The 26,158-nt window shown below is 39.6% G+C and overlaps 1 protein-coding gene across 2 annotated transcripts in view; it reads right to left on the bottom strand.

Annotated features, from left to right (window-relative positions):
- LOC148344141 (neurogenic locus notch homolog protein 1-like) overlaps nucleotides 1–26,158 on the bottom strand; it is a 54,479-nt gene that overhangs the window by 6,729 nt on the left and 21,592 nt on the right. For both annotated transcript variants that reach the window (XM_088293849.1, XM_088293842.1), the window contains exons 5-29: nucleotides 25,290–25,412; nucleotides 24,237–24,470; nucleotides 23,939–24,094; nucleotides 23,180–23,365; nucleotides 21,996–22,109; nucleotides 18,584–18,697; nucleotides 18,241–18,474; nucleotides 18,061–18,171; nucleotides 16,724–16,916; nucleotides 15,839–15,984; nucleotides 14,487–14,600; nucleotides 13,094–13,213; nucleotides 12,512–12,664; nucleotides 11,661–11,889; nucleotides 11,188–11,389; nucleotides 10,414–10,567; nucleotides 9,687–9,871; nucleotides 8,048–8,180; nucleotides 6,956–7,213; nucleotides 6,732–6,844; nucleotides 5,106–5,683; nucleotides 4,126–4,548; nucleotides 3,777–3,925; nucleotides 1,750–1,963; nucleotides 351–441 (exon numbers count right to left, since the gene is read on the bottom strand). In XM_088293849.1, the coding sequence (XP_088149975.1) occupies nucleotides 351–441; nucleotides 1,750–1,963; nucleotides 3,777–3,925; nucleotides 4,126–4,548; nucleotides 5,106–5,683; nucleotides 6,732–6,844; nucleotides 6,956–7,213; nucleotides 8,048–8,180; nucleotides 9,687–9,871; nucleotides 10,414–10,567; nucleotides 11,188–11,389; nucleotides 11,661–11,889; nucleotides 12,512–12,664; nucleotides 13,094–13,213; nucleotides 14,487–14,600; nucleotides 15,839–15,984; nucleotides 16,724–16,916; nucleotides 18,061–18,171; nucleotides 18,241–18,474; nucleotides 18,584–18,697; nucleotides 21,996–22,109; nucleotides 23,180–23,365; nucleotides 23,939–24,094; nucleotides 24,237–24,470; nucleotides 25,290–25,412 (4,727 nt within the window). The remainder of the gene's footprint in view (nucleotides 1–350; nucleotides 442–1,749; nucleotides 1,964–3,776; nucleotides 3,926–4,125; nucleotides 4,549–5,105; nucleotides 5,684–6,731; nucleotides 6,845–6,955; nucleotides 7,214–8,047; nucleotides 8,181–9,686; nucleotides 9,872–10,413; nucleotides 10,568–11,187; nucleotides 11,390–11,660; nucleotides 11,890–12,511; nucleotides 12,665–13,093; nucleotides 13,214–14,486; nucleotides 14,601–15,838; nucleotides 15,985–16,723; nucleotides 16,917–18,060; nucleotides 18,172–18,240; nucleotides 18,475–18,583; nucleotides 18,698–21,995; nucleotides 22,110–23,179; nucleotides 23,366–23,938; nucleotides 24,095–24,236; nucleotides 24,471–25,289; nucleotides 25,413–26,158) is intronic.

Raw genomic sequence — 26,158 nt, forward strand, 5'->3', positions numbered from 1 at the left:
ATAAAAAACACAAGAAACAAACCATATGAAATCTTGTGGAAAAGAAAAATGTTTGGAAAATATATTTAGAGAGAACTATTACATAAAATAGTAAAGATATTTTGGAAAAAAATGATTAAATCTTAAAATAATCATAAAACAAAACAGACTAAAAATTTGGGATGAAAAATACCAGTCGACTTTTATTTTAACAAAAGGATGTCTAGTTCCACTTAAATACAGAGTGAGTGTAATTTTGCCACTCTTGAATACAGTCAATAATTAGTAACTTAGTATGATTGATTCTCATAGAAATGACTTTCATAGAATTATTCTTATTATTAGTTTTTTTTTTTTTGCTGTTTTCTTACTCGAAAGCGTTTGCAGTCCGAAGTCTCGTCTTCTCCCCAGTCGTTGTGCCCGACGTCCATGAGTGAAATGTCCGAGGTGTTTTTCAGCGGCCTGTGACGAACAAGAGAAGATTCCGATGAAATTGCTTCACGTCTTCAGAGTGGTGCTCCAAAAAAAAAAAAAAATAAATAAATCATTGATCAAATTCATACCACACCCCTTTGTTGCCAATTAAAGTGCAACTCAACCGGCAATCTGTGTTATTTGAACCACTTTCGGGGCATACTACTCCTTTCCTCATTTATTGACCGACGAAACCATTCCAGCTTCAAACTACTTATCTTAGGAATTATATTATACCACCCCGGCTACAAAATCACAAATTTCCAAACCAAAATGTATATACCTCCTTATTCGACATATCTTGATCAATTCATACTTTTCCAATTTGAAATCTTGACTCATTCAGGACATAAGTTGAACAATTAATGACATTCACCAATTTTCACTGTAAAATTCTCTAATTCTGAGATATTATACATACATCCTAGGATTCCAGTAATTTTCACATACCCCAAATTGCACACCATTTAGTATAAAATTCCACAATTTATCAATATTTTATGACTTCAAAACGGTCAGCTCATTCTGGAAAACTAATTATCACGTTCACAAAATCCACACATTATCAGGAAAAAAATAACAAATTAAGAGATAACTAAGTTGATTTTATTGCTTCTTCTAAACTTTTTGACCATTTGAAACCATTCAATTTTTCCACACGTTCACCTCATTTAGGTGAGGGAATAATTAATCAAATTCCCCAAACTCCCTTATTTTCAAACTCTCAAACTCCTAAATTAGCAGCTATTATACACATTTACCACCTCCTTCCATATTTCTTACTCAACTCAAATCATTGCAACATCAAACTGTTCAGCACATTCAGGTCATGTTAGGAACTACTTTCTATGTTCTTCTCCCAAATTCCACACATTTCACAATAAAATTCCCATATTCATAGATATTTGACTATTTAACTTCTTCCATATTTCTAGACCAATTAAATCCCTTTCAACTTCAAAATAGTTAATTCATTTAATCTCGATATATCCCTTTCCCCAAATTCACAAATTTTCAAAATAAAATACCCCAATTATAAGATACTTCATACATTCACCTCATCCTTCTACATTTTTTGAATGATTTAAACCATTTATCTTTCAAGTCTCACACTTGAACAATTCCGGAAAATCCACAGCATTTCAGTTCAGCGTCATTTCTTCAGCATCCACATGACATTTCAAAAGAAATTGTTCTTTTTTAGTGATCAGCAATGATCCAGCAAAACTCAAAATTTGAAGTTTTAGATGTCGCTTTTCCCCCTGACTCCTAAAAAACAGCCAAAAAGTAACTTACTTTAATCCCACTGAATCCTCCCCAACAGGCTCGCGTCTCTTCTTCTTGCTGGGCTCGGTGGTCTTGAAGCCCTCGGGGAGCCAGAGGCGCCCATGCTCGTGCCGGCGCTTGCGGGCGGCCACCATGCCCACTCCAACTAAGGCCAGTATGGCCACGCTGCCCACCACCAGGTAAAGCGGGTAGAGTTCCTGCGGCGACTGCGGGTCGGCGCCGCCTGGTGGGAGAAGGCACAGCATGGTCACTGGAGCGCGGATGGACCAGAAGTGTGCGCGTCCCGAACGCTTTTTGCCCCTACTATCTATCCTGTAATAATCACAATTGCAAAGAATGGGGCGTGATAAAAAAAAAAAAAAGAAAAAAAAGAAAAAGAAAAGACAAAAAAAAGACCACTAGCACCCTCCTCACTCTCTTTTCAACTCAGGGTACCAAGACAACTTTACCATTTCTTCTTTAAGAGAAAAAGCGTAGAAGGGAGGGTACGGGGGGGATTAATGAACTTCAAATTACTGCACGCGCTTTAAGCTGTAAAGACGGAGGATTTATTAGGATTTTCCAGATAACAAAGACTCACAACTTCTTGCACACTCCCGATCAATTTTTCCTCTTCTCCCCCCCGCCCCCTCTACTAACGATTTTGAAATGATAAACTCCCCTCCCCATCCTAAAGCCTTAAGTCCTGGTATTACATCCAGCGAGGTGAAGGTTGCAGCAGCAGCCCCTCTCGTGCCATGCTCGCACGAAAAAAAAAAAAAAAAAAGCAAGAGATGGAGAGCTGCTATGAGTTGATTTGCAGCAATTAAGCATTTTGGAGCCTGAAGCCAGTGGATTTAAGACCAGCCAGGAAAAAGGATTGATTGATCGCCACTGCATTTGTTCATGGCCGCATAACAAATACACAATCAAAGAGCAGCAGGGTTAGCACCTGACCGGGGTGGGAGGGTGCCGTGGATATTTACATTTTTTTCAAGTGGGCGTCCCCGCACGTGTCCCACCAGGGCTTGCACGAGCGAGCATATATGGAAAGACTCTAAAATCGAGGCCTGACTACACCTATTCAACATCATTTGTAGCCTTTCCCCGCTACATCGCGGTTCATTGTTCGGGCCCCCTCTATAATTGCAGATTTTTTTTATTTTTATAGGCAAGTTTGAATTTATACAACATAATTATACACTTTCAGTGCAGTAACTTGCATGTCAGGAATCGCAGATATTTAATCATTTGAATTTCATCTACTTGAATTGATGATTTGTTTATTTGTTTACAGAATGGTATCACTCCGTAATATGCCTTTGAAAATGCTAAGTGACACTTTCAGTCGAGAAATTTATAAAAAAAAAAAAACAACACATTAGACCACTGGTCGGCCACCTCAAATACTCAAAGATCCATTTCGACAGTTTACCACAGAAAAAAAGACACCGGGAGCCACAAAAACTTGACATCTAAATTGAGGATAGAACAGCATATATTGTTTGTGTTCTTCCTTTTGTTTTAAAAAAATTAATAAATAGTGTGAGTTGCATGTGGAGCATGCAGTCAGCTGTTAGATAAATTAAAAAAGTACTATTTCACTTAACAATGTAAAATATACTGTGTATTTGCGAAATAATAGCCAATTAAAACATTTATTTGATGTGAGTTCTGCTCCCGAAACTTAGTGAACAGGACTTTAGAAGGTAACTTCCCTTTTACCACGCGACATCTGTGAGGCGTGAGTGCTGCTTTTTTTCTAATATAGTTCATTTAGAGTGTAGCATTAAACTTTTGCTTATTTTTTTTCTTTTTTGGATTTAGCCAGTGTTTGCTTCCCAGGGGTCAATTAGTTCAATAAATGTTTTATTTTAATCTTTCAAGAATATCATAATTTTCAAATTTAGATTAACTTTTGAAAAATGAACTAAGTAATTTAAAATTAAATATTGATTTTCCAAAGTCACAGATAGCCACAGCAGATGGATGAAAGAGCCACATGCGACTCCAGAGCTGCAGGTTGTATACCAATGTTGAGGCTGACATATACTCACTATAAACTGCTTCAATAGTGTAGGGAACGTCCAGTTTTCCGCTGGAGGCCAAGGCCCCGAGGAAGGCGGCAGCGTCGGTGGTGCTCTGGAAACACTCAGTGGACTGCTGGACGCACTGACGGTTGTCCACCTCCAAGTGCACGATTGAACTACCGGGCCAAGAGAATACATTTAGTTGGTTGGTCATCGGCAATATGCTGACTCAAATCCCAATGACTTATTATCGATTAATTGGTCAGGCCCTTTAGTCTACTCCGTGCTTGGTCAAAATAGGCTCTACCATCGTCTACTTCACTACAGTGTGTGATAACTTTTACCACCTCTGCAGATAGTTTTATCTTTCTTTTACCCTTTCATCTGCAGGTGATCCAGCTCCCTCTTTGTCCACCGGGTCCCATCTAGGCTCTTCCTGACCACATTCAGCACCTTGCCCGGCACATCGGACCATGTGTCCGCGGAGCGCTTGACGTTGTACTTCTTCAGCTCCTGCTCGTTGCCATAGTAGGGATACACCATGGTCTCGCCCTCCGCGTCCATCCGGAACACCACGTTGGTGTGCAGGACGCGGCTGAGCTCTCGCAGGAAGCCGAATGAGTTGTTGAGGAGCTGCTCGGGGACGATGAGGACCACCACCACCAGCTGGCCTAGAGCGAGCTTCTCGGGCATGTTGTTGGCACAATCCAAGCCGTCCCATTCGCACTCTGCATTGTTGCAGCCCTGGTCGCAGTGGCCGTCGGCATAGTGGTCTTTGCAGTACTGATCGTACAAGGGGCTGCAGAACAGAAAACATTAAGTTGAAGGTGTTTGAGGGGATGTCAAACTTTTGGGATGCAGGTGTAAGTGAGAAAAGTTTTCAAGGACCCCCTAATAAACTTTGCGGTAATTAAACATAACTACCAAGCGTAGTAAAGATGGGACAGTGTTTCCAATTAATAATTTATTTTACTCTAAATATTTGTATGTCTTTAGCTACACTTTGGATTATTTATTAAACAACGCTACTTGTTGATTGATGTGCTCAAATGCATAGTTTACTAAATCTTAAGACTACTGATATTGCTTTTTAAGATCATTTTTCATTGTCAGAGTTTATTATATGGATGTGGGTAGATGTTATTTTTTTTTCACACCGATATGCAATACAACTCTTGAGTACTCAAGATACCAAGTAACCGAGTGCTTTTAATACATTACAAACTGAACACAAATAAGTACGCCGACCACGCTTGCACCACAGAACCGAATACAAACAACAATGGACACTTGCTTCGAGGAGCATTTACATAATAATAATAAATGATATTGTAACACAAGCAATACAATACTCACTTGCACTGTCCTTCCAGATTCTGGCAGTCAAATCCATCGTAAAGGCACCCGGCATTGTCACACTGCGAGTCACACTTGCCGTCATTGAAATAGCGCCAACACTGCAGCGAGGCCGAGCAGTTCTTCCACGGATCGTTGAAGTTGAGCGAGCAGTCGCCATTGTCCCAGCCACATGCGTGGTTGTTGCACAGCACGTCGCACACCTGATTATGCTTGCGCTCTTCACACTGCGCGATCTCACAGGCCTCGTCCGCCGCCGACGGCGGCAGCAGCGCCACATCGTGGCCCGGCCCGCCCGGGGAGCTGTAGTCCAGGATGTGGCACCAGAGGCCGTTGAAGTTAGCGGGGCAGATGCAGCGGTAGTACGGTGCCTTGATGGTGTCCTCGCAAGTGCCCGAGTTGTTGCAGGAGTTGGATTTGCACAGGCTGTCGCTAGGGTACTGGCACTCGGGCCCCGTGAATGACGGCGTGCACAGACACTTGGGACTTTTTGGGCTCGAGATGCAGGTGCCGCCGTTGTGGCACTGGAGGCTGCCGCAAGCGTGGGTGTTGTATTCACACGTGGAGCCAGTGAATCCCTGTTTGGAAGAAATTCACTATTAATGACAAACACGGGTGGGCTGTTAGTAAGACTAATTCAAACTCGGAAAGGACTTTTCTAGAAGCTACATTTATAAACCTGAATTGTAATATTTGTTCCATTAAATTAATTTCATTTCTTCCCAGCAGTCTATTCGCTTCATCTATTGACTGAACTGCTTTGTAAGATTTCTTTTGGCCATCTATCAGATTTTGTCTGTCCTCTGTTTGCCTCATCTAAGCAAATATTGTTCCAGCCAAGTAGGACGAGCAAAACACATCTGTGGTGACCTGCGCTCATTCATTTAATATTCAGCATTGATGAACTTTGATTCCAGTTGTTATGTTTTTGTTATGTTATTAGATCAAATGCATGTATCCATATATGTTGCACAGTTGTATGCCATCACATTGTGTTATTGTACAGCTCTGTTCCAGAACAATGAGCTTACCACCAGAGTGTGAAAGTGCGGGTACATGAATAATGTATCCATTGCGGTGGCGTTGAGTGTCCATTGTCCAGAAAAGCGCCATATTAACGTGATGCATTATTACAAAGTTTTGTTAGTAACAGTGTGCAGTTAACAGTGAGATGCATCCAACATATTTTTGCTGCTGTTTTTTTTTTTAAATCATCACCCTTTGACTGGTGTAAATTTGAAAGTCACAAAAAGAAAGAAAACACCTGTATTATACAAAGAGCAATGGCACATTTGTCATTTCAGAGGTTTGTACCAAATTGGTAGCCCTTCACATTAATCCCTAACCAAGCAGTACCTCCTCAATTGAAAAAAATGTGACTTCCTCAGCACCAAGATGCCACAAGATGGCGCCAAAGCAAAACTTACATTACATATGCTTACATTACCTACTTAAATTAGACAAGGTTTTGGCCTGAGCATGTAAAGAAAGCAAATAAACTACAAATATAAATGATTGTGGTGGTATTAAGAGGTGGATTAAGGGAAGGCCCAGGTGTACACAGCTTGACACTAACTACAAATCCAAGAAGTGTTTTCCTTTTTTTGTGAGTATGTGCGTACTTACAGGAGGGCATTTGCATATGAAGCCGTGCGGGGTGTTACTGGCGACAGCACAGGTCCCCCCGTTGCGACATGGTTTCCCCTTGCAACCATCGAACACGGTGTCACAGCGCTGACCTAGAGTCAAGTTACAAAATTAGCATTTTTATTGATAATGTAAAACTGTCGGTGGGCCGTGCTTAAAAGCAAAACCGTACTTTGCCCACTCATGCTCTATCTCAAATGTACCTGTGAATCCGGTACGACACTCGCAGCGGTAGTTGTTGGCCAGCTGGATGCAGCTGTGCGTGCCGCGCGGATCGCATGGGTTGGAGAGGCACTCGTTGACATCGCCTTCACAGCGCTCGCCCACGTATCCCGGCGGGCACAAGCAGTGGTAGCCGCCCACCCCGTCCACGCACTGTCCGTGGTTGAAACACTTGGGCTCTTTGGTGACCGGTTCGGCCAGGGGAAAGCAGTCGTCCACATTGATCTCGCAGTTGACGCCTGGTGTAAGTGTAAGGAATTAAACAATTTGGGCATTGTGATTCATTTATTCGTGCTGGTGTGTGATCACTGGTCGGGCAATATAATACAGTCATTCAGACAAGCAAAGAAGACTTTTACTCAACTAGAGTAAGTAAGCATTCTGGACTAAAATCATTCATTTTTTTGCAGAGAACACCAGGGTTGTAATAGTTTGGGATTTTTAATTATAGTTAGTTTTTATTTCATTTAGACTTTTTGCTATGAAAATTCAGTCAATTTTAATTTGTTTTCAGGGCAGGTTTTTTTTTTTTTAAGTCTGCGTCACTTTTTATTAGTTTTAGTGTTAGCTTTTTTTTTTTTAAACGTAATTGAGAATTTGGATAAAACATGGTCACTGAGTACAGTCTTGTTCAATAAAGTAAATTACAATTCCCAAACGACTTTTTGTCCTTTCTTCCTCTGAACAGATGTACAGCAATACCGAAATAGAGTTAAAATTAACTCCGAAAACCAATGCCTGATTTTAATTGGCATTTTTGACAAGGACATATTCACTCTAACTAATTAGTTTTAGCTAGTTTTATAAACATAATATGTAGTTTCATTGAGCTTTTGTTTGCGTAAAACCATTTTTGTTTGAATTTTATTTCATTAGTTGCTAAGTAAGTATATCCATGAAAGTTTCCAATTCGGAATGTTTCCAAAATTTACCTATAATCTTAAATTCATATGAAAATTTACCCGAACATTACGAAAATTTACAAAAAATATTCCACCCATCTGCAACGGTAAATGTAATTAATTAAGAGACACAGAGAAGAGGATAGGGGGGGGGGGGGAGGGTGTTCTGACCTTGCGTTCCCCGGGGACAGGAGCATTTGTAGGTATTGATCAGGTCAATGCAGGTGCCCCCGTGCTGGCACGGCTGGGAGAAGCACTCATTGATCTCGTCGGAGCAGTTGGTCCCCACAAAGCCTGGCGAGCACTGCGACGCCAAGATGGAAGTATAGGAAGAAGAGGAGGAGGAGGAGGAAGAATTGAATCGATGGTGGACATGAAACACAAAGATTTTTGTTTACCTGGCGTTTTTCTTTCCGGGCCAAGGCCGGCTTGAAGCTATTTAATCGAGGAGCGATTAGCATTACTGGAGGTGGATGCTGTTTTGAAATGTACAGTCACTCCAGAGATGTATTTAATCTATTTCCATGTTTGACTGGTTTTGAAAACCGGTTTTGTGATTTGTAAAAAAAATAAATAAATAAAAAATATTTAATCAGGCTGGGTGTAACTGTGTCATGTTCTAGCCTCTAGGCCACATACACGAGCGTGTACTTTGTAATTGTTATACCACATGACTCACATAACCTTAACAATGCACATGTAATTTTAGTATGCCACACATAGCCATGACATGCCACAAGGGCTGGGCAATTGTGAAAAAATATAACAATCCAGATTTTTATTACTGAAAAATTCATGAAAATGAAAAATATTTGCTGGTATGACCGGGTTTCAGAAGTTAACCTACCTTTTTAACAGTAATATTGATATCACAATTAATAAACATGATTATTTTCTAGAACGGCACGGTGGACGACTGGTTAGCACGATGGCCTCACAGTGTAGAGGTCGTGGGTTCGATTCTGGCTCCGGCCTTCCGGTGTGGAGTTTGCATGTTCTCTCCGTACTTGCGTGGGTTTCCTCCAGGTACTCCGGTTCCCTCCCACATTCCAAAAGCATGTACGGTTGGTTGATTGGACACTCTAAATTGTCCCAAGGTAGGGATGTCACGATTCACTCAAGCCCAGATTCGATTCGATTTACAGTTCCCGATTTCGATTTGGAATTTTATTTATTTATTTAAATTTCTGCTATGCTTGTCTCTGAGCACATGTGTGATGCTGCAACAATCCACAAACGAAATTCGTATTGATGTTTAGCGCAAGCGTCTAAAGTAAACGTTTCATGCATTGTGAATGGAACCTAAAACTATGCATTATGCCGTGTTGCACTACTATTATGAAACTACCTATAAATACTAAAAGAAATACTTGTAAACATATTTCACGAGCACCAATCCATTTTTTTAAGATAGAAGGGATTGAAATCGTATGAATAAAATGGAGGAAATGCGCTGTGCTCAAGAAAATTAAAATCATCACTTGAATTGATTTTTTATTTTGTTTCTATTTAACCTGAAAACAAAACGTTTGGTTTTGCTTATCTAGTATGCATATCATCTGAATATTCAAAATACTTCCAGTTTTCCAGTATTTTGTTATTTATTTAATTATGAATAAATACAATTGTTTATTTCACATATACGGCACAATGGTATCGGGGAAGGCTTTTTACAAGTTTTGCTTCAGCCCTCTCATTTCTTACATATGCACATATTGTAATTTTTTTTATTGGTTTGTATTTTAAATATCTCTGAGTGTGATGGCTGAATTAAAACAATATTTTTCTTCTTGAAATTCTGATTTCTTACCTTGCAAGTGTATCCTCCGAGAAAGTCCAAACAAGTGGCTCCATTTTGACAGGGGTTGGGCGTACATTCGTCCACTTGCTGCTCACAGTAGCTTCCTGTATAGCCAACCTGGCAGTGGCAGCGGTGAACGTTTCCAGTGTCCAGACACTGACCTGAGTTACGGCATAAGTTGGCGACGTCCACCCCTTTGGTAATAGGAAATTGGACAAATTAACTTATTTTTGCTTACTTTAAAACAGGTCCCAGGTTTCTAAAAGACATGTCTGTAACATGCCTGTCAAAATACCAGCATGACGAATAATTACACAAATCACACTTTTCACTTCATTTTTAGATTTTTTTTTTTGCCCCCTAAATCAGATGGGAGTATGTGAAGGCACTTACGTATCATTTTAAAACATATTTAAAAAGTAGCATCCATGCATAAAAAGCTTGATTATAAGAACAATAAAGGTCCTCAGTGAAGCACGAGCCCAAATGTCTCACTAAAATGTTTCACTAAACTTAAAAACACTCAGTTTAGTGCAACAATTCAGTGTTGACAGCTGCTAAAGTCACGGGTGGAAAAAATTGACGTGGAGGTGGTGTTATGTAAAGTAACCAAACTGCTTGCTAACAATAAGATAAGAACAATAAGATTGGCTCATTTGTGCAATTTCACACAATAGAAATACAGGCTACAAGTAGAAAAAAAGTCCATTTCTATTGTAATTGCCCTTTTTCTTACCTCTCTGTTTGGCTGCCACCTCGCAGGAGACACTGGGTATGTCGCAGTAGACGCCCGCCCAGCCGGTCTGGCACTCACAGCTATAAGCGGTGCCCCTTTGCCAGCAGGTACCCCCATTCTTACAAGGTGACGAGCTGCACCAGCGTACCAAATTCTAAAAAAAAACATGACTTATTGTGGTAACCCCTTCAGATAAGATACAACACACAAAACAGCACTGAAATGACTACTGCCTAACTCATCGAATCTTAATATTCCACAAGTAACTTGAATTAGACACATATTGCAAAGCCTTAGCATGCAAAACTGCACGCTACAGTATCTCAGTAAGGTGAGTACATCATTCAAATTTTTGTAAATATCTTTTTACCGTATGTCTTTTTATGGACGAACACTGAAGAAATAATACTTAGTAGTCAGTGTGCATATCTTATAACAGTTTAGACTTACTACCCCCTTAAAATAAATGGAAGCGCAGCTATTATTGTCTAATCTGGCAACAAGTTCACCCCTAAGTGAAACTATTTAATATTTACACAGATGTGTGAGTGTACTCACTTTGGTGAGATACTTAAGCATTAATATGAAGGATGGATACAATACAATACAACTTTATCTATATAGCGCATTTCACAACAGCTGGATGAATCAGATAATCTTAATAGTGCCACATGTATCATTAATATTAATATGCCACACATACATTTAATATGACTTAATACTGACACCTAACATTAATTTTCAAAGTGCCATTATTTCAAGGCTATTTCGTACCTGACAATTGAGTCCCGTATATCCGTGCGGACACACACACTTGTAGGTGCCATAGCTATCCTGGCAGGTGCCGCCGTGCATGCAGGGTCTGGAGTCGCACTCGTTGATGTCGTGCTGACAGTAGCTACCTGTGAAGCCGGACGGGCACAGGCACGTGAAGGCGTTGATGCTGTCCACGCAGGTGCCCCCGTTGAAACAGGAGCTGCAGGTAAAAACGCAACGGTTTGGAAAACACAGTACATGGAAACAGCAGAGGTTGCAAAGTACTCACAGTCTGTATTAGGTAGAAATAAAGATACTTTTATTAAAATCTAATTCTAGTAAAAGTGGAAGCAATGATTTGAGTCCTATGCTTAAGTAAAACCAAAAAAAAAGTACAGATTTTGAAACTAAGTACCGTAATCAATTATTTATACTTCCTGCATTCACCAAAGGGGGCAGCAGTGGACAAAACAAATCTCGGCCCTGCGTACCTCTCTGTGCAGTCAGGGGTGTTGTTTTCACAGTGGATGCCGCTGAAGCCGGGTGGGCAGGTGCAGGTGTAGCTGTTGACGCAGTCAGTGCAGTTTGCATCATTCTTGCACGGGTTACTCTCGCACTCGTTGATGTCCTCGTCGCACGCCGGGCCGCGGAAGCCTGGCTGGCACGTGCACAGGAAGCCGTTGGCCTCGTCCTGACACAGACCCCCGTTGCTGCACGGGTCTGATGGTGAGGGAAGGGACCACAGTATGCTTGTGACTTATTTCAGGCAATATTTGAAATAATAAGCAGTGTAACCCCGTTACGTCACAGTCTTGTTTTTGTTACAGTACACCTGTGTTTACCACGGAGTATACACTCTAAAATCCCCATAATTTGAAACTAATTAAAGCACCTTGTAAATGTATTTCAGCGGACACAAAAATTTCTAGCATAAAATGTCTAAAACTATTGTCTGACAATAAATCCCATACTGAATGTGTCATTAAGAGGCAAGGCCTGGTGGGGTGACGATGAGTCTGCGTGTAACGTGTAGTCTGTGTATAACGTGTGTCTGTGCATGAACTGTGGATGACAGCAGCTCCTGTGTGAATGTGCTCATTATTTTTGTGTTTTACTGTTCGCCCGGTGTTCAATAAAGAGCAACGCCGACCATAGCCTATACCCAGCTGAGGAGAATTACTGATTTTGTTAGATGAATCTGAAATAATTAAAGTGTTCTAGGATAATAGTTTGGGGTATATTTAGGGTTTACCTTTTAAAAATAAGTAATTATAAACATTTAAGGAGGACTTGCTCACCCTAATCAGTCGTGAGGGTTCACTGTAAAGATTGAAGCTCTTACTTGGCTTGCAGTCGTCAATGTCTGTTTCACAGTTGCGCCCGGTGTAGCCGGGTTTGCAGCCGCAGCGGTAACTTCCCATGGTGTTCTGGCAGGTGGCTCCATTGCGGCAGGGATTCTTCACACACTCCTTAATGTCCACCATGCATGTTTGCCCTTAAAAAAAAAAAAAAACAAAACATGAAAGGAACATTATGATGAAACCATGACACTATGGTCCTGCTAGATTAATTCCCAAAGCTTTATCGTACTGTCCTTTCTGTAAAAAGTTGAATATTATCATTATTTTTGAAAATCAGAATAGAATACATTTTTTGCAAATACGCAAGTGTGAATAATTGGGGGAAAGTTCACCATCCATGAACGTATTGATTCTAATAACAATTCCCTTGACACTTCGGGCTCATGAAGCACACCTGATGCTTTGGCATGTGTTTGACAACCACTGCCAATGCAATGTAGGAAATGCTTTTTAAAAAGACCAGTAGTATTGCGAATTAAGTGTACACAACACTTGAAATGATTTCAGTTTTGTTTTTCCGTATGTCACGATCTTAAGGAAAGAAAGCTGAAATCACGGTTTACCTTGCCATCCTTCCGGGCAGATACAGGAGAAGCTCTGATAGTCATCAGATTCCTGACACACTCCTCCGTGTTTGCACGGTTTGTCACTACAGGGGGCCATGACGCTTTCACAGTTTTCTCCTGTAATACAAAAAAAATAAGAATTAAATTTGCGAGCACACCAACCCGCTTTGCATTGGGGATTATTTGAAGGAATTCCCAAGTAGGAGCTTGCCAAAGCATCCGCTCTGGAATTTGCCCAAATTAGTTATTTCAAACCAAAATGGCAGCCTTCCACTCCTTATTTTTTTTTCCTGACCTTTTATGAGGTGCGAGCAAGTGAGTGACTTTTTTTGCACCACATTCAATTGCTTTACTGACCAAAAAGTAACAAACTAAATTGTCAATGAGTAAATTCATACACCGGCTACTTACCGCAAACTGGCTAACAATTAGTGAGCTAACAGCCAGCCGCTAACCTGAGCTCACAACAACCGAAACAATATTTGCTGACTCCCATGTCACTCACCAGGACAGGCTGCATGCTTTAAAGCCACTAACACACATTTAAAAAATAAAATAAAATAATTAAAGAATCTTAGTAATGACGCATATTGTCATATAAAATTAGCAGAACCTTACACACAACTTACTAAACACTTTGACTTGCACTCTTCTAATCGTTTGAAAATTGCATTCTACTTCATTACAATGTTGATTTGAATTGTTCAGCCCTGTAACAAACACAATTATCCGACAAGAAAAATGTGTCTAATGCATATGCTGAGTGGCCACTAACGCTGGGGAACCTCTAACCACGGTGGCTGCTGAGCAAAAAAGCCAATCCTCGACCACAAGTTATGCTTAATTTGTACTGTGTGACATCGTTAAGGAGTCATGAACTCGGGAGATAACCCCTGCAATAGAGGACCATGTTTCAATCAGCGCTATCGCAGGTTTTTCTCCGGGTTCCGTCAGTATTAAGAAGCGCAGTGGAGACAGTTCCCTATCTTTTTCCACAAGGCACGTCTCCGGCAGGAAGCGAGGCTACAGCTTCCGGCCATTGTGAGGACATTCGCTGCTGCTGTGAGACGGGAAAGCCGGCAAACAGGAAATGTGTGGAGCGCCCTGTTCCCACCCGAGAAAACGAACACTTTTTGGTTCTGTGTGGATTTTTCCAAAAAGATTACTCAAATTGAAATAAGATATGACATGAATAATATTTTGCAGGGATGCTCGTACTGTATCTCGGAAGGGCGGAGGTGTTGGAAAGGAAAGTCTTGCTGGTGAACTTGTCCTGGAAAGCTTGTTGAAGGGTGGCAAATTTTTCCTTCCCTAACGGCCGATAATTCAAGGAAGACTAGCAGTGGGAAACTGCTAAGGAATTCCAGTGAGGCAAATAATATTTTCATACCCGTGTAAGGCAGGACGCAGTTGCACTTGTAACCAGCCACGTCGTCAATGCACGTCCCCTGATTGAGGCAGGGGTTGGAGGCACATTCGTTGATGTTGGTTTGGCAGTTTGGTCCTGTGGTTGAAAATCACAATGATTAAAAAATATGTTTGTTTTTTTTAATTAGTAAATTTAGTTGTCTGTCCAGTCCTAAAAAAAAACAGTTTTTTTTCATCAGACTTAACTAAACATAAAACAAAGAGAATTAAACGTTGTATATTCAAAACAACCAAAACTAACTTTGTCTTCAACTAAATCTGCTCCCTTGTTGCTAACACATGATAAAAAAAAACATAGACGGGCTAACAAATATCAACCCAGTGTTGCTTGAAGTAGTGGATATTTAAACACAAACAGTGAAGCAACACACGCAGATAGAAAATATAACAATATCCACATGCATGTATATTCTTTATACTATGCAAAAAAGTTACTAATAAAGTGCACCACAACATTGAAGCAGTTCAGCAACCGCGGATTCAGTTTTTTGCTGAAAAATACATTTTGGGGATGAAAACTTATTCGAGGTTAATCCCTAATTTCTCAAGAATGTTTGGGGCTTGAAAAAAAATCTAGATATTTGTATAATGAGGGTTAATTATATATATATTATTTTAATAATTATATTTCATTTTTGCTATTTGTAGGCCAGCATAGTGCCTATCAATCTCGAATAGCGTAGATCCGCAGTATTACTGCAGCTCACTGAGTCCCAGCAGTTGTGAAACTCTTCTTGGTTTGTGTCAACATGACTGTATAATATTGCCCCTGGTGACCAAGTTGCAAACACCAGAAGGAGCCAGCAAGAATTATTCATGATCCGAAAACCGTTACATTTGTTACATTCAATTATTGAGCCACAGACAATAGTCACTAAAAGTTAAGCATTTTCAACTTTTGGGCAAAATTTCAAATTGAACCGACAAAGTAAAATGCACTATATCATTTAAAGGTAAACTTAATTTGGCCTTCTATAAACTTTCACTGTCCATGAGTGTTATGTCTCAGTGCTTTTTGCGCATCTTGCTGTTGTCGAACAAGGAGCTTAACAGCTAAATTTACAAAAACAATCGTGGAAATTTCCAAGGATGTCCCCTTGGCATTTCTATGACTCTCCCAGTCTGTTGCAACACGTTGATGGTGCTCAGTGGCTTAATTTACTTCTTCGACTACCAATTTACTTCCAACTGTCTTAGATTAAATGCATCACCTGCCTGTAGGAATTGCTGGTAGTTTAATCCAAAAGACAACTCAGAACTGTTTTAACTCCATTAAAAAGAGAAGGCAGAATGGACGTATGTGGGACAACTGACCTGTGAAGCCAACGTGGCAGGTGCACACGTAGCCGCTGGTCATGTCCTTGCACGTGCCGCCGTTCATGCACGGGTTGGACTCGCACTCGTTGTTGTTGATGTCGCAGTTTTTGCCGCTCCAGCCGGAGTCGCACAGGCAATTGTAGCTGAAATGCAAGACAGCGTTGACTTAGTGATAAGTTGCACAAATGTAGAGCTCAAATATTTAAAGAAACGTTACTTTAAGACAAAATATATTATACAGAAGTAACTTTTTGATTGCTTGTTTCTCTGGAGTGTCTGACCAAACTTCAAATGTGAAATTTCACAACCAAGTACATTTGCGGTTCAATATTCACAAGTTTACATTTGTGGTTTTTTTTTTCCTTTGGAGGGGATCACAAGAATACCACAAGTCAAAGTCCTGTCTCAAGAGGAACTGGTATAATGACGTATGTTAACGCAATCAAATGTGTGCGCAGACGCAGATTTCCAGCGTAATCTTTGAAATTGCATCATCTGTTCCTTTTTGGGAAATTTTCAATTGAAAATTAAATTAAACTGTTATGGAATCATAGTTTATGGGATACAATTATTGTGGCATAATAAGTACATGCTCATTATTTATTGTTTATTAATATAGCACATCTCAATCTTAATTATTTGACCTTAATATTTAGATTACATTTAAATTCATACAATGCTGCTGTATTATTATTTCTTTTTCTATATGATCAGTACAAGTATATTGAGGTTGGTATGTCAATTATTCGTGGTAGGGCTGGTGTTCGCAGCATGTACCATACATAGGACATCAACACGATTGCCGAGTATAATTTGGTGGCTTGGTGATGAAGTGCCGTCATCACAGATGAAAATGGAGACGTTATCTTTGTGGGGCCTCACCTGTTGACCTTGTCCTCACAGTGCCCGTGGACGCAGGGGTTGCTGAGACATTCGTTGACCTGTGAGAAGCAAGTGGGGTCGTGGTAGCCCTCGGGACACACGCAGGTGAAGCGGTTGATGCCGTCGATACACGTGCCGCCGTTGTGGCACGGGTTGACGGCGCATTCGTCTATGTTGATGTTACACATGGCGCCTGGAAGAGAGAAAGGAGTGGGTGTCTTTTTTTTCCCTACAAAGCACATAGTTTGCAGCGCTTATTTTCTGTTGTTTGTGTTTTATCAAGTGAAATCAGAAAAAAACTAATCGGAAACTTGATTTGAATACTTTTATGTGCTAATGTCATTGTTGTTTACTTTTTCGATAAGGAAAGGGGGTGAGTCAATGAAAATTGGAAATTTGATTTTTCTGGAAAAAAAAAGTTGTAGTTGTTATTTGACGACCATTTAGGGCCACAAGCCCTTGTTTGCAGTTTCGGCTCCTTTTGTCGGCGACTTGAAGCGTCGCCGCCATTCACGACACAAAAGAAGGCCATTTGGCTTTAATTCCACGAAGGGCTTTCCGAGCTTTTAAAAGCTCAACTTTCAGGAATCTTTCACTGAATCTTTTCTTCTTCTCAAATCCCTAGTGACGCTGTGCACAACGGTGTGTGCGTTTGTGTGCATCGTCTTTGTGCAGGGGGGCCAGCTTGCATGTCCAAACAGCGGTAGGCTGGGGATAGGGTGGAGCGGGAAATCGACACCGGTCTGGCCTCGGAGGAGCGTGCTGCCTGGGTCGCCAACTGTCGGCCTCCTCCCGGCACAGCTCGACGTCCCCAAAACTGCTTCAGGTTTTGCCAATTGGTCACCTGAGACTCGAACAGCCAATCAGCTCTTCAGTCTGGTCTCAAGTCGCATCGAGGCTTTTGATCAATTCTAACAATAAGCTACAATCTCTCTGTACATCATACACTTCTAATGGAACATGTTTTGAAAGGCAACTTTGGTTTTTATTTTGAAGTAATTAAAAAAAATCTTCATTACTTGGACGATAGTGAGGAATATTATAATACAGATAATGCATCCATTCATTTTCTATACTGCTTATCCTCTGAGGCAGAATGAACCCTGGATTGGTCACCAGTTATTTGCAAGGCACAAAGATAACAAGCCTGTCACATTTACACCATATAACAATTTTCAATGAACCTAAAATGCATGTTTTTGGAATAAGATAGAGTAACCTGAGAAAAAATGTGTCTACACAGGCTTGAGTCAAGATTTGAACCCCGAACCTCACAACTGTGAAGCAAACATGCTGGCTAATACAATGTGTCTCCTATAAATGCACAAGTTGCTTACCAGTGTATCCGGGCTTGCAGGCACACTCGTAGCCGTTGATCTTGTCAATGCAGGTCCCGTAGTCACACGGGTTGCTCTTGCAGTCGTCAATGTTGATTTCACAGTTAATTCCTGGCAGAAAAAAAACAGACATCCAGTCACCCCCCCCAAAAAAGAAAACAACACCATCGTGCTTCCTACCAGTGGTCCCCGTAGGACAGTTGCAGATGTACGCGTTTTCCTGGTCTTGGCATATGCCGCCGTTCCTGCACGGCTGGCTGAGACACTCGTTGATGTTGGTCTCGCACAGCCGCCCAGTGTAACCTGCTTGACAAAGGCAGCTGAAGGAGGCCAGGCCATCAACACAGGAGCCGTAGTGGCACGGGTCCGAGTGGCACTCGTCCACGTCCATCTCGCAGTGCTGCCCATTGTAGCCTGACCAGAAGGATGGATTTTTACACAATGATACCTTCCAAGTTCAATTTGTTCCATTAGCAAGCTAGATAGTTAGCTAGATGGATAGCTAGATAGAAAGAAAGTATACCTTCTGTGCACTCGCAAGTGTATTTGTTGGGCCCATCTGTGCACTTGGCTCCATTTTTGCATGGTGTGCTGGCACACTCGTCGATGTCAATCTGACAAAGGTGCCCAGTGAAGCCTGGAGAAAAAAATAAGAGGGTTTGGGGTGTCAAATTAAATATCAGGGTGTCAAATTAAATGTTTTTATTGTAAATAAGCAAGTAAAAATAGGCACAATTTTAAAAGTATGCATGCATTTAAAATAGGTCTTTTATAAAAAAAAATAAAAATAGGTGATCAATCATAGAAAAATATAATTCATATTTATTCTTTATCTCATTAAGTTAGGTGTTTTATATCACCTAAAAGAAAAATATGTGTAAAATAAACTCATCTCATATATATATATATATATATATATATATATAGTAATTAAATAAGTTAATACAAATTATATAATTTTATTATTACTGTTAATGAGTGGCTAATTAAAACATTTATTCGCTTACATAATCTATCTCATTTCATAATTTGTTAGTTGATTTACAGTAACTTGAAAAATATTTGTAAAATAATTTTACATATTTATTCAACCAGTTTTAGTGTTGACTAATTTCAAACAATATAAATTATGGATTTCACACTTAGTTTAATTAGACTTAATTTGATTCAAAATTTGAAAATGTTATTATTATTCAATTGTGACAATAAAATAACTACATATTTTACACTTTATACGCTTACATTTTTACTGTTTGTCCCATTTAAAAATTATATGTGAACAATGAGCCCAAAAGTTTACACACCCCTGATGTTTTTTCACCAAAAGAAAAGTGATTGGCCCAAAATCAAAAATCTACATGTTGATCACCAGCACTTAACTCTATGATGTTTCTATTTTCCCTTTCACTTTACTATTCAGCACGACTGAAGATATGGGAGTAAGAGGGGCAACTAAAGAGGGAATGCGGGAAAGTTTCCCTCAGCAAGGAGGCTGACAGACAAAGGAGTGCCTGTCAACTCACCGCCCCTCCCAAAATAACGTTTCTATCACAATAACTCAAACCCCGTCCTCGGCAACTCCCTCTAAAAGGAACCAGCTTGACCTTTAACCTTGCACTATTCAAGTTCCTCGTGATTCAAAATTCACCAGCAGGCACTCCCTTTCTTTTCTCGATGTTTCTCTTCCATCTGTTTTTGTCCCTTCTTTTCTCACATGATGGTACAATCCAGAGACGAGTAAGAGTTTTTGGGAAAAATAGTACTGCATTGTAAACGGTAAAAGAAAAAAAAAACTGAATGGAGAGAAATACACAGTTTTTCGTAAAGCGGAAGTAAAGTAAAAAATGTTCTTTGCAATAATATTTATATGCTAAACATTATATTCTCATCAACACTGCATTTCTCGAAAAATAATTAAGCAGAAAAAGCCACCTGTTTTTAAACGAATACAATCATACACTCATTACGTACTCCCAAATCACTCTATAGGGATTTCTACTGGACATTTTAATGAACGACAGTCCACTATATAAAAATCCTTGTACAGTAATGCCCCCTCCATGGCAGTTCAAGATAGCCCGCAATAAATCCATGGTATTTAAATACTCTGTTTTGGTATTAATACAAATACTTTGTTCCCGTTTTTCTTCAAACTAACAAAATTATCATCTCACAATATTCATCTTAATCGTGACCAAAGATGTACATTTTTAAATGAATTTAAAACTGTTGCTTTCTGTAGGTGTAAAAAGCAGCATCAAGGAGGATGTGACATTCAATAATCTTTAGCAAAAAATTTAAATACTTTTGGTTTAATTCTTCTTTGAAATTTAAATAACGTCAAACCAAACAGTATGCAGCCATCTAGTGGTTGTCAGTGGAATTACACCCAAATATAAACGTGACGCAGAATAAAATCAAATTACAATCTATACAAAAAAAAAAATATATCAAATTAGCAGTATCCCGAGCAGGGTGATTTCAGTGTAGTGATTAAGGAGTAAGAAATGACTGACTACAAACATAGTCCTACGACTACAGCTTGAAAACACTCAAGATGTCAACAGTAGAATTGGGTAGAAGGGAGCATGGATCAAGAGAGCCGCTAGACTGGAGGAATGACACGTTTCAATGGCTCCCAGCGGGGTTTCCATGGCTATGGCGTGTACAGAAATGAAAAGAGGGGACTCTCGTCTCCGGCCTAAGGGGGAATTTACATTTCAAGCACGCAGCGCCCCCCCCCCTTCCTGCTTCTGCAATAACAGTATGTGCATCCTCCCGCCAAAACACTTTCACTGCCACCACTTCCTCACGTAACCCTGGCACTAAGCCTTGGTGTGTTGGCGCTTTATCACATCTAACGCTTTCTTACTCTTTGTATTTTTTTTTCTCCTTCAACCGGAGAAATCCTGCTTCTCCCCCACCCAGGATGCCTCTGATCCTTGCCAAAAAAATAAAAGAATGAAGTAAGGGGGTGAAAAAAAAATCATTTCCACCTCAATAAACGTGTTTGGCCAGTTAGAAGAAGCTTTCAAACCCCCTTTTTTCTCTTTTTCTTTTTTGGTCTCTATTCCAGATTGAGTAGTTGCACTCCTTCACTGCACGAAACATGAAAACGTCCCAATAGTGAAACACACAAACTCAAACAGGAGTAATAAATTATGTGCCTACTTACATAAGTATACAAGTGTGCCAATAAAACAAAATTAAAAAAAAACAAAAAAAAAAAAACAATTACACGTTAGCTGTGGCTCAATTAAAAGTTCTGACATGACCGCGACATTATCTTAATAAATAGATTGTTCAGTCCTAAAGATAACTGCTAATAAATCAAATACTCAGATCACTAAAATTAATTGATTTTCAAAATTAAATTCAGTGTGGCATGTTATTGATGAAATTATATAAATATTAGATGAGAAATACATATATATATAAAAATAAATGTTTATATATTTTCTTCTACCTGACCCACCTGTCTGTTTTAAATATCCCCAAAAGTCAAGAGATGAATTTCTGGACCAAAACAACAACAATTGAGTATCTCAACAAACATCACTTTCACATCTACCCAGTCAGCCTGCTAACTTAGTTAAAGGATAAAAAGGGGGATAAAACTTGCACGGAAAGTTGAAACTTGTCCAAGTCTTTCCCCCCATAGATTTTCCTTCTTCTCCTTCTCCTGCCTTGCTGCTTTGGTTCAAGCGAGCAGGGCCAGCGTAAGCCTGCCTCAGGGCTTGGGATTAGTGCGCGTCCACAGCGCTGTTTGTGTCTACGCTGGATGCTCTGTTTGTCTTTGAGAGGGAGGGGAAAGCGAACGAACGAGAGAGCGAGATCGACCTCTGCGCCCCCTGGCTCGGCGCGCCCCTCGCCCACCTTATTTGCATCCCTCGCCCCCCAACCCGGCCCATCCCGCTTCACCTCAGCAGCCTCACCTGTGGGGCACTGGCAGTGGAAGGCGTTGATCTTGTCGATACACTTGCCGCCGTTCACGCAGGGGTTGTGGGCGCACTCGTCCGTATCGATCTCGCAGAACTCCCCCTCGTAGCCTAGCCAATTAGCAAGGGGGGTGGGGTGGGGGGTTCACGTATTAATTAGACAGCGAGAGAGAGAGAGAGCGAGAGAGAGAGAGAGAAAGAGAGAGAGAGAGGCACTTTCTGGAAAGCTTCTTCACTACGCCAAGGGTGTTCAACTTTACGAATGCAAGCCTAAATCCTTCCTTCCAAGCTTATTGGTTAGGTGATGGGATACAATAATAGACAAAAGTATTGGGACATCACACAGACCTGGTCAATTGTTTTGTGTTGTTTCTGCCTGTTAATCAAGATCCACACAATCTTTCTTGTTGTGCAAATGACAATGTTTGAAATACTGAAGAAAAGGCCTTTTTTTATTGACAACACAGTATTTTTTTTTTTGTAATTTAATAAAAACTTTTATTCATAATTATGTTTAAATTCTAACTTTCCAAAATCCTGCTTTTGGACTGTACAAGCTTTTGTCATTTTCTCTGCTTTGCTTTTAAATTAATTAGTTTTTCCAACATCTGTTTGCATTTTGTCTTTTGCCTTTAAATGTTATTTTCTAACTATGTGAAACACATTGAGTTATCTTGTGTATGAAATGTGCTAGAAAAATAAAGATGGCTTAATTTATATATTAATTTTAACATATTTTATTGACTATTTTTTCTTTGTTTAATAAAGTAATAATATCTTACCATGGTAGTTTCATGCAGCTGTTCGTATGTCTTCTTATGACATTTCTTTTCTCTTTTTTGTAACAATTTTTATTTTTATTTATTTTCAGCATATATGTTGGTATATTTTTGTTTTATCTAATCATGACTTATTCTTATCACTATATATTTATTTGTATAAAACTTTCTACAATCCCTATTTACTTGGTATTTATTGTATATTAAAAAAATTCTTGAGTTTTTAATAATATTGTTGTTCGTATAATTTATTTTTAAAATGTGTTTTATTTTTATTTTTTTTGCTAGGCTGACGTTTTAAGATTTAATCCAAGCCCTAATTGATCAGTTACTTGACTGATCACACATTGAGTCCCAATACCTTCAGCCAGCGTAGCAGAAGCCGTCATCAAAGTCACAAACCTGGCATGCAGATGCAGTGGAAGTCTCCGATCTGGTCAAGGCAGGTGGCCTCGTTCATGCACGGGTTGGACATGCACTCATTGATGTCCAGCTCACAGCGTGGTCCCACATAGCCCCGCTGGCACTTGCACTGAAACGAGCCCTTGGTGTTGATGCACTTGCCGGCATGCTCGCACGGGTTGGGACCTGGTGAATGCAGCACATTTTACACTTGATAGCTCGGCCGGCACTCCACAGGCGCAAAACCTTAGCCTAATAGCATAACTGCCTAACTTATTTTATACTTTGTATTTTTTCTTTAAGTCTGTGTAAATTCTTAGTCAAACATATGTTATGTGTTTTTTTTTTTTTTTAACCTTCCTTATTCATAAAAAATGTATATATATATTTCCTGATTTCTTAGTCAGGCCAAAGCCCTGCCTAAAATAAAAGTATCATTAAAAGTTAATTTAAAAGTACTCGTTGCCGCCATCGTGTAGCTAATGGTGGCAATTATAAACCTTTTTGTTAAGTTACATCGGCTAACACTACATATTCTGAAGGCTCTGGGTCGATTAGATTGATATGATAACAGAGAGAGGATGAAATCTGACTAGAGGAGATGAGGAGAACGAACTTTGGGAACATAATTATACAATTTCACGGAACAAATTGAGGGTGTAAATGTAGGTCAATGGAGAAGGCCCCTTGAGGTATTTTTAGGTATTTATTGAATTGAGAGTTGCAGTTCAGTGTGAGAGTTTTTTTTTTCTTTTTTACCCAGTGAGCACTCATCGACGTCTTGATCACAGGAAGCCCCCAGGTAGCCCGGAGGGCAGGTGCACAGGTGATTCCCGCTCACTGGGTTGGTGTCACAGTTGGAGCCCTTTTGACAAGGGTTGCTGATGCAGGCGTCATCCAGCTGGCACAGCAGACCTGCGGCCAAAGACAATCTTTGAAAAATCTATCAAGATGCAGTGTATGCAAGATATATATATATATATATATATATATATATTAATGCTAATTATTATGATTGTTTAGTTTTGAGTGTTATATGAATATATCCCAGACAAACCTGTGCGGCCGTGGGGACACTCGCAGACGAAGGAGGCCACGCGGTCGTGGCATGTGGAGCCGTGGTAGCAGGCGGCGCTGGCGCAGTCATCGATGTTTTCGCCGCAGTCGTCGCCCGCCCAGCCGTTCACGCACACGCACTGGAAGCCGCCGTAGGTGTTGTGGCACGTGCCGCCGTTTTGGCAAGCATTGGGCATCAGCTGGCACTCGTCCACATCCTCCGTGCACAGTTGACCTTTGAGAAGAGACAAGTTTTCAAGTCAATTTTTCCATCTGCTCATGCCTGGAAGATCAGTAAATTTGCTGATTTATTTTCATTTGTTTTTAAATCACTTTTCTTGAATATGTTTTGTTTTCGACAAATTCATGCTGCACACTTCAGCCCATAAATCAGTATATTTAAGTTACAAGAGTACGAGTAAAAAAAAAAAATAATTAGTCTGGATCACTGGTACTATAAATTTTTCTTTTGGATTCAGGATGGATTTATTTGTTAAATGAACAATTTTCAAAAATTACTTTTATGAAATAATTGGTTGATAAATTATAACTAAGTGAATTGTAAAAAACTGTAAAAAAAAATCTGCATAAAGTACTCCATTATTAAAATAATAATTCATTCACATCATTAAATATGATTGTTAATTCATTAAAACAAATCAAATAATAATGATAATAATAAAACAAAAGGATACCAGTAAGATAAAAAATTCGACATATGATGTACATTTGTCTGACATTTATTTAATGAAATTGGTTCAGAAATACCAATAGTTTTAAATATTACAATTTAAAATGAGAATGTCTTAGTTTGTGATTGAAAAAAATAAATGTATGTATGGTATTAATTGAACCATTTTCATTATTTCGCTTAAATATAATATTTCCTTTATTGTAAATAATAAAAACAATATTTGTAAAATTACACATTTTACTTATACATGATTTCAAGCATCTAATAATTGTTTAGTTTGTTGTTCGACTTTTTTGTTTGTTTTGTTCCTTCTGACGAACTGGCACTTGAACACAATGGTTGAGCTACCTCCTGACTAACCTGTGAACTCGGGCTGACACTGGCAGTTGTAGGTGTTGACGCTGTCGACACAGGTGCCACCGTTCTGGCACTCGTGACCCGGGCAGTCATCAATGTTCTGGTTGCAGTTTTTCCCCATAAAGCCTGCCAAGAGCCAAATATGATTTGCTGAACACCTCAGACTGTTGTCAGTTATTCTTCTAATCCCCTGGTGGGGTATTCACGGTAATAAAAGTGCAGTTAAATGTGGCCAACTGTTTCTTTCCTCCACCTGTGCGACTGAGGCCTGTGGCATCTTTGCTGTGTACAGACGTGAACTGAACAGTTTATGAGAATTTATGGATATTAACTGGGTCAAGTGTGTAAAGATAACCTTAAGCATGACATTTTATTATAAGCATGCAAGCACAAAGCACTGTTATTTGCGGCTAAATGTTCGAAAATGATCATTGCCTTTAAATATAGCAAAATAAAACTGTGCTTCTATAATGATTCAATTGAAATGAACTGCACATAAAAGTCAAACATAAATTGTACCTAAGTATGAAGACTTTTTCAAGATTGAATTCAATGGCATTGAACTTGAAAGTTATACACAACTAAACTGTACTTGGATTCAAATAAATTGAAACCACCTTATGAGCCATATAAACATTTCTATTAAGCGATTCTTTCGCACACCACTAGTGGTGCTTGTAGCACACTTAAGAATGACCGTTTTAATTAAATGAATTTAATTCAAGTTATCTCCCACAACTTCTCATATGTTCCTATTAACTCCCATAAATTGCTCTTCATTTCCATGGAAATTTGCAAATTTCCAGCCTGGTTCTGTAGTAGGGCCCAATTGATTAGCTGATATTGGCTCTAAAACATTAAAATCAGGAAAA

This window comes from Idiotropiscis lumnitzeri, chromosome 1, assembly GCF_059441095.1.
Source record: "Idiotropiscis lumnitzeri isolate Australia: NSW breed Sydney's pygmy pipehorse chromosome 1, RoL_Ilum_1.0, whole genome shotgun sequence".
In the NCBI taxonomy this organism is placed as follows: Eukaryota; Metazoa; Chordata; class Actinopteri; order Syngnathiformes; family Syngnathidae; genus Idiotropiscis; species Idiotropiscis lumnitzeri.